General features: G+C 47.8%; 1 protein-coding gene across 1 annotated transcript; it reads right to left on the reverse strand.

The window, feature by feature from the left end:
- Positions 1-5,570: 5,570 nt before the first annotated feature.
- Positions 5,571-7,261, reverse strand: LOC100192198 (naringenin,2-oxoglutarate 3-dioxygenase). The gene is made up of 3 exons (XM_044473061.1): positions 6,787-7,261; positions 6,222-6,650; positions 5,571-6,120 (listed from the first exon to the last, which is right to left on the reverse strand). The coding sequence occupies exons 1-3, from the start codon at positions 7,153-7,155 to the stop codon at positions 5,782-5,784; spliced, it is 1,137 nt and encodes a 378-aa protein (XP_044328996.1). The 5' UTR covers positions 7,156-7,261; the 3' UTR covers positions 5,571-5,781.
- Positions 7,262-8,795: the final 1,534 nt, after the last annotated feature.

Here is an 8,795-nt window from a genome sequence, read left to right on the forward strand (position 1 = left end):
TTGCTTGACAGGAGAAGGATAGAATACATGCAGAAATTTCATTATCGTGAAGGAATAGCCAAGGCAAAATTCATGGGCCACATTATCATCCCTGCCGTGATGAATGAACTGAAGCAGAAAACAACAGGCTTGGAAATGAACATGACTCTTTGCTCGGGTACCACAGCACAGATATCATATTTGGATAAAGAGAAGAGGAATTGGATATATCCAATGGATTTAGAAGCTAGAACTTGCAGTTGTAGGCAATGGCAGATAACTGGGTTGCCATGCATTCATGCCTTGTTTTTCATCACTTCTCTCCCAGGTCCAGCAGGGAACATACAACAGTATGTGCATGATTACTACTCTGTTGCAAGGTTCAAAGCCACATATGCATATGCCTTGCCTGCTATGGAGGGAAAACAACAATGGGACATAGTGGACCCTGGATTCAAGCTTTGCGCTCCAGTTCTGAAGAGAGCAGTAGGTAGACCAAGGAAGAGTCGAATCAGACCTCGCAGCTGGACTTGGAGCGAGGAAGCGTAAGTGCACAAGGTGTGGTGGGTCTGGTCATTTCTATAAGTATTGTGATAACACAGTAGAACTAGCATTCGGAGAGTGTTTCGATGAAGGCTTCGATGAAAATGTTGGTCAGGAGCCGGTTACCGCAACAGATGATAAAAATGATGGTCAACAGCCGGTTGCATCAGATGAGGATTTTTACGACGTTCCAAATGATGATGGTCAACAGTCGCATGATTTTGACGATGATCCAAAATATCCTCCAAATGATGATTCAAGTGAGGCTCCAAATGGTGATCCAAGTGAGGCTCCAAATGGTGATCCAAGTGACGCTCCAAATGGTGACCAACCTTCTGTCGTTGTGAGTTCTGCTAGGTATGTAAATCTTGCAAATACTAATGTACATTTATCACTTGACATGATCTCATTACCATTTATGTTTTGTACAGCTCTGCGGTAGGTTTGAAGAAGACGCGCAAGGTACCGACAACCAAGAGGAGAAGAGAAGAAGCAATAAGCACAAGGTGCACGAGGAGCAAAGTGATGGCAAGAAGCTCAAGGATCAAACAGACGCCCCAACGCTATTTATGAATAATTATGAAACATTATGAATAATGTTGTATTTCTGTTGAATGATGTTGGACCTATGTTAGAACTATGTTTGAATGATGTTGGACCTATGTTAGAACTTCAAATTTGACATGCTATTTGGATGTTGCAATTCTTTCGAAACTTTGGTAGGGTAAACTCACATTCGTGAAAAATGTGCAAAAAAACGCTGCAAAGGTAGGGTAAATGGCCTCATTTCTAAGCAAGGTTTTTTTTGACCTTGTCTAAATCAGCCAAATAACTTTCCTACACATATATTCTATATACACGGACTATCTGCGCTGGTTTTTCCTTTTTTTGGATTTTGTTTTGCTCATTTGAATTCTGGTCAAACCTAACTTTGACCAAGATTTAAACAAGTCTAAAACATCAAAATGAAAAACTAAGCCTGGATCCTTCTTAGTCACTCCAAAATGAAGCTGTGGTGAGGTTTTTAAAATTTTCATGAAAAATGTGCTAAAAACGAGCTCCAAAGGTAGGAAACCGCCTCATTTCTAAGCAAGGTTTTTTCTCGACCTTGTCTAAATCAGCCAAATAACTTTCCAACACATATATTCTATATATACGGACTATGTGCGCTGGTTTTTCCTTTTTTTAATTTTTAAAAAAAAAATTGCTCATTTGAATTCTGGTCAAACTTAACTTTGACAAAGATTTAAACAAGTCTAAAACATCAACATGAAAAACTAAGCCTGGATCCTTCTTAGTCACTCCAAAATGAAGCTGTGGTGAGGTTTTTGAAATTTTCATGTTCATTTCCCCAAAACACTTCTCTTCACATCATACAAGAGAGTTTGAGATACTTGAGATATCACATAAGACACATGAACTTTTCGTTTAAATGTATGTAGACCTTGTTTATCAACTTAAATCGTTAGTATATGACATAAGAATACTATGTGCGCAGGTTTTTCATTTTTTTGATTTTTATTTAATTTATTATGCTCATTTGAAATCTGGCCAAACCTCTCTTTGACTGCTCCAAACCCCTCCCAAACCCCGCTAACCCTAGCGCTGAAGAAGGACCGTCCATCTAACCCTAGCGGCGATCAAGGACCGTCGATTTAACCCTTCTAGAAGGAATCTGCAAGGAGGAGGGGGCGATCCGTGAGATGCAAACTGATTGGCTAGGCGATTTTTTTCTCAACATGTACCGGGCGCGCTGGATGGATTGTTGGGCCGTCTCGTTGTCCGGGCCTGAGAGCGCTGTTAATGCCCGTCTCAACCTTTCCAGGCCTGCATGTATGGGAAGGGCGGCGACGTGGGCATGCGCGGGAGGTGGACGTGCATGCATGCGCGGGAGGCAAGCGAGGCGAGCAACGTGGCCATGCACGTATTGATTCAGATTACGGAATTGTTTCAGATTATGGCAGTGATTCAGTTACGCAGCGATTCAGATGCACGCGCCCGGTCAAACAGAAGCCCTGTCGTTTCGTTGCAGTGATTCAGATGCACGCACGCACCCGGATTAACACAAAAACTTAACGGATACACACACGCGTCCAGATTCACACACGCATCATTCTCATCCCTTCTTTGTTCCTCTCCCACCCACACGCCTATTTATATGCCTCTCCTTCTCTCCCACTCACCACCTAAGCCAGATCCATTCTCTCCAACTTCAAACACCAAAGCGACCGAGCCCTCCAAGCGACCAAGTGAAGATGCAGTACAACGGGCCGACCTTCCTTCGTCCGCCTGTCGTGCCGGAGCTGCGCTACCCACCAGGTGTGCTCGTGGAGAGGGAGCTCCATGTGTGGGCGACTTCCAGGTGGAGGGGGTCCGTCGACCTCACCCGCGCCTTCCTCAGAGCCGGCTATGCCCACCTCCCACGGGGCTCGCCTAGGATGTTCACCCTCAACGAGGTTCGTGACCGCGCCGGCATCCTCCTACTGCTCACGGTCACCTTCGCCAACCCGTTTGACGCGCACGAGCTCCTCGGCCAAGTGTATTAGTGCGGCTACGAGTCCATCTTCTTCACGGTGTACAACATCTTCACCAACTACGAGTGCATCTTCCCCACCGAAAACCAGATGCACTCCCTTCCCTACGACGAGGAGCAGGAGGAGTGAAGTTGAAGACGGTGTTGAAGGGGCACGGCCAAGGAGGAAGAAGATGAAGATGAAGCTGTTCAAGAAGGGGTGCGAGCCCGGAGTGAAGTTGTTCGTCAAGCTCGTCATGTTTTAGTTTTATCGTTTTTATTTTGTTGTTTTTCTATGTCGTGCGTGCCGTGTCGTGTCATGTCCCTGGACTTATCTATCTATGTAGTGTACCCATCTATGTAAGGGTTCGATGGGTTGCATCTTATATATCTAAGTTATTATGTGTGTTCAAAACTGTCCGTGCCCAAAGATATCATTTCTTCCCTAAACCAAGTCATGAACTAACATGCACATTTATTCCCTTTAAACCCTAAACCAAGTGCCACTCTAACCAGAATCATGTGGCAGTGCAAACATACGTTTCCAACCCTCCAAAAGTTCAGTGCAAAACAAAGGAAAACCAATCTCACGCATGTGCAAACATTCAATACAAACATGCGTTTTTAAACCCTAAACCAAGTCACGGTCTCACTATGTATAACTTCCTTCCCTAGCCATGTCAAAGTCTTTCCATCTGCCCTAGCGGTTATCAGCGCAGCCCTAAACGCCACAAAACCATGCGGTCCTGGGTTTGAGTCGCATCCACACCAATTTTTTGTGCATTTTCCACCCGTCATTTTTTAGAAAAATTATTTTTCTCTCAATGTAATGCGCTTCAAAAATGTTCATTAATTTTGGCACCAGGTGTAAACCTCTACCAGAGCCGAGGCACATTTTCCATGACATTTTGGTCTTTGATTTAAATCACGGTGTATCAAAATTGGAATAATTAAATTGGTATTAAATATTTAACAGCTCCAAGAAATTCTAAACTTAATTGTTTGGCTCTTAAATAATTCAATTAGCTTCCACAAAAAAGTTTCAGCATTAAATAAAATGATTTACTGCCTAAACTAAATCAGAACAGAAAACAGAAAAAACACGCAAGAGATCTCATTTGCCCATCCCCGAATGGGCTTAATTGAATGCAGTTGGCCCATTAGTCTAGCCGGCACTTGGCTCTTCGCTCTGAATTTGGCCAACAGAGAAACCTTTTTTTTTACAGAAAAGGCAGAGCAGAGAGCTGCATTTCATTGATCAAAGTTTATGAATTTCTCATTTCCTCTCCCTTTTTTCAACATATTTAAATGTTGGTCATTTCTTCTTCCTCTTTTTACTATTTGAACAACTTTGACCAACATTTAAACAAGGTGAATTTCTCATAGAATTTCAAGCTTACAAATTCCTCCATAATTCATGCCTTTCCATACAATTTCAACATTACACCCAGTGCGATTACCATACCTATAAATGCCCAAAAGTAATTGCAAATGGGTATTTGTGCTTGATCTTCAAGCTTCCTAACCTTCTTCTTCAACATCCTAAGCTCAATAGCTAGCTCTCTGTCATTGCGTCCTTCGCCCTCCGTCTCTTCTTCCGGAGCTCGTGCTGCGGCTACTGCCGTTCGTGGCAGCATGGGCAACCATTCGTCATGCTCTTCTTGCAGTTCATTCATCAGAGTCTTGGCTAGAGCATCGACCATAGGAAGAAACATTTCACCTGCATGAACGCCAAACAGATCAACCCATTGCTCAAAGTCCCCACCACGAAAATGGTGCAATTGCCCTAATTCTTACCCCATTCTCGCTGCACACGTAGAACGGACGATTATGGTTCTTCGGTGTGTGAGAAACCCTCCGATCAACGCCCGCCCGGCACCATGGACAGACGAAGATCGACATCTCCACGCGCGCCGGGCTCTGCATCCGCGAGGTGGCGCGGGAGCTTGAAGAAGACATCAAGCTCGGAGCCGAAGGGGATCTCAACGCCGCCGCGCCCTCCACAGCTATCTTCCCACCGCCGCTCTCTCTGTCGCCGTGGTCACCGCCACGCTCTCTGTCGCCCGCTCTCTCTGTTGCCGTGGTCACCGCCGCTCTCTGTTGCCCGCTTATATCGCACACCTGCAATGGCTCTCTGCTCAACGGCTCTTTGCTGGGTCCCACAAGCCACGAGAGCAACGGTCTGATCGTCTAGTGCGTCGCTGCCGCCTGGTCCCACCTGTAAGGCCGAGTCAAAACGTTGACCTGACGGAGACGGCAGTGTTCACGGAACGAGTCGGTGCGGACAGACTAGGGGTAAAACTGAGCACGATTACAACTGAGGGCAAAACTGAGCACAGAGGCACCACTGAGAGCAAAAGGATAATTAACCCTTTCTAGAAATAGCAAACCGTCTTTTAACTGCCAAGTTATGCATCGTCTACCACTCTAGCCCTGGTGGGTGAGGCCTCTCGCCGTTCCAAATGCACGTGGACAACTCATGTGCACACGAAAGGAGTGTAGCCCAACCACACGGCTGGGTTATAACAGAAACCAGTACGAAATATACGCTATATTTCTGCACACGCCAAACTCACGATAGCTCCTTACTTAGCTCGGTTCAGTTCCACGCACGACATTATTACAGGTCGAGCTCCTCCCTGCTACACACGTACGGATACCATATGCATAATTTATCTCGTACTTAGGAGAATCAAATCCCACGCATTAATCAATTGAAATATTGAATCGCGCCCCGCCGGAATGATCTAGGCAAGAATTTCGTTGAGAGACTTGGTGGCGGTGGGCATGGGCGCGGCGGCGACCGCCTGCTGCTGCTGCTGGAGCTGGAGCTGCTGCTGCATCAGCTGGTCCTTGGCCTGCTTCTTGCGCTTGGCGAGGTCGAGGTCGCGCTCCATCTTGCGGCGGTACATCTCGGAGAAGGTGATGGGCTCCTCCAGTATGGGCTCCTCCCCCTCCCTCACCGCCAGCGGCCACACCCTCGCGTCCGGCGCCGGGTTCTGGAACGTCGCGATCGACAGCCGGCTGCTCTGCCCGTTCACCACCGCCTGGTGGTCCGCGTTCTTGAACCTGCCGTTGCTCATGAACTGCATGCACAAAGCACAGTAATTTACAAATGTTCAATTGGTGGTCGATCGATCGAGATGATAGCATGCATGGCACGGAAGAATATGAAGAGAGTACTGACGTGGCCGTGGTCGCCGAGGTTGACGACGAAGGCGCCGGAGATGGGCTGGACGGTGATCCAGGTCTTGCCGCCGTCGCGGGTGGCCTGAAGGCCGCCGACGAGGTCCTGGAGGAGGAGGGTGATGGTGCCGGGGTCGGTGTGGCGCTTGAGGCCCAGGGTGAGGTCCGGCTGCGGGCACCGCGGGTAGAAGTTGACCACAACCTTCTGGTCCATGTCCACGCACGCCTTGGCCAGCGCCTCCGACTCCAGGCCCATCGCCTCCGACAGCACGCCCAGCAGCTTGCACGACAGCCCCATGAGTCGCTCGCTGTATCGCTCCACCACGGCGCGCCACCCCGCCGGTTTCTCCGGCCACCTCCCGTAGTCCCGCGCCTTCACCGGGTACGAGAAGTAGGTCACTATTTCCCTCCAATCCTGCACCGCCTCACCCTGCATCGCCACAAAAAATTCTCGTGAGTTTCTTCATCCATGCATGGATCAATCTGTTTCATCTTAATTTTTCTCCCGCAGATATATAGCAGTATTAAATCATTTTACGTGGCATGGCATGCATATGTGTGTGTACCTGCAGGTGGCTGGAGACGATGAAGCCGCCCTTCTTGCCCCCGGACATGTCGTACCGGAGCTTGTCCTCGGCGGGCAGCGCGAAGAATTCGCGAGAGAGGCGCGTCATGTCGGCGATGAGGTCGGCGTCGACGCCGTGGTCGACCACCTGGAAGATGCCCCAGCCCTCGCAGGCCGCCGCCACGCGGTCCCGGATCTCGGCCCGGCGTGCGCCGTCGATGCCATCGAGCGAGATCACCGGCACCGCATCGCTGAAACGGTCGTGCGCCACCTTGGGCCGCTCGTCCTCGTCCCGCACGAAGGACGGGCGCAGCGTCGCCTCCCCCCAGGCCGCCGTCGGGAGGAACGTCTCGTTGCTCACCGGCGCCATTCGATCCGCACTCCGGGGATCGTCCACTTGTGTCGCGGCCGGCGTCTGTCTCGTATGATGGTTTGTTCCTTGATGAAGCTCGGTCGTTTGGGTTGTGGTTTTCTGGACGTTGTACGCACGCGGATATATACGGCCGGGGAGAGGGCGTTGTGTATACGTTGGAAGGTGAGGGGCAGACGCGACCTGCAAGTCGCGCGTGCGCATGCAACTAACCAAGGAAGTCGCCCTCGGGCACTCGTGTTAGGTGCGCAACTAACCGGGCCGCACCCATGCATCCATCCATCCAGCCGTATCGATCGATCCATATACGCACAACACACACGTCACACGCACTATACACCCGCTATACAGCAACCAAGATCTACAACCTATACATCACGATACGTCATCTTTCCAAGGCTTGTAGACGTGTGAGGTACCCCGGATGAGACACCCACGTCCCAGAGATCGATCTTGGGCGGGCTGCGTGGCCACCACCACAAACAATCATCGAGCCACGAGCTCATCTTCGAAAATTTACTAGCTAAGAGCAAATATAATAAGCTTATGTAAGCAGGCTGTAAGGATTAAAATATAATTTTTCTGCTGACGTGGAGGGAAGAGAAGAGAAGAGAGAAGAGGAGTCGGCTAGAGAATAAGAGTCAGCTACAGCACGTGCTTCTAGGCACTATGTGATAATGGGAGATGGGCCATGTATTAATGAAGTAGCACATCTTTGTATCTTACTGTTGTACTTGAAGGCTACAAGATTGGCTATAGATGACATGGCAATGACATATGGTTGTACTATTAACCATGCTCTAAGAGCGATGGACGGGCATGTTCTTGCCACATCACTACACGGGGCAACGCAATGGCGGTGCCAGCATAAAAAGTTGTGGGTTCAATAGGCCTGGTCCTGAGATTTTGGGTGCCCGAGGCGAAATTAGAATGTGGGCCCCATATTTTAAAAAAAATTTAAAGATAATGGTATCGAATGAAATTAGAGTTATACCATCTCCGAAATTGCGTCCTCAAGGTGGTCTTTGGGCACGATGCGGTCTCCTATTGGCAAATCATCATTCATCGTGGTCGCATGAGGGAGTGATCGAGAATATCCGGCTGGGGAGCATAGGAGATCAAATGTTGACTGATAGGCAGCCAGACAGGGGGTGATTGCATATAATTTCAAACAAGTTGCCTTTACCATGTTAGCGAACTAAATTGTGTAAATTGTGCTCACACCATGGTGAAGGATGAACTAAAGTTTTAATATGGTGAAACTAATAGCACGAGAAGAAAGTTTTGTGAAAAGAATGTATAATCAGCTACTCCCTCCGTTCCATAATGTAAAACGTTTTTTTAACACTACACTAGAGTTAAAAAAACATTTTACATTATAGGACGGAGGGAGTACATAACCACTACAGTTAGCATATGCGAACATATTAAGACCATAGTAGATTATCAATGTACATCATAGAAATAAAGTTGGTAGAACTATCAACCATCAACTTATAACACAGAATCAACCTTTAAAAATATGGGTATGTTTAGGGCACAACTAGATGTGCTCTAAGTATTGCACATCTAAATGACTAAATTAAACTAAAAGAAAAAAGAAAATAAATGAAATAAAATAAAATATCTTTACAAATCTA

Source organism: Triticum aestivum, chromosome 2D (genome assembly GCF_018294505.1).
Source record: "Triticum aestivum cultivar Chinese Spring chromosome 2D, IWGSC CS RefSeq v2.1, whole genome shotgun sequence".
NCBI classification, from domain to species: Eukaryota; Viridiplantae; Streptophyta; class Magnoliopsida; order Poales; family Poaceae; genus Triticum; species Triticum aestivum.

What these genes read in the sequence shown, in the direction of transcription:
- LOC100192198 (XM_044473061.1), bottom strand. Translation starts at nt 7,155, where the DNA reads ATGGCGCCGGTGAGCAACGAGACGTTCCTCCCGACGGCGGCCTGGGGG. An exon ending in TCGTCTCCAGCCACCTGCAG is followed by an intron (nt 6,651 to 6,786) that starts GTACACACACAT and finishes GTGGCGATGCAG; the next exon opens with GGTGAGGCGGTGCAGGATTG. An exon ending in ACCTCGGCGACCACGGCCAC is followed by an intron (nt 6,121 to 6,221) that starts GTCAGTACTCTC and finishes TTGTGCATGCAG; the next exon opens with TTCATGAGCAACGGCAGGTT.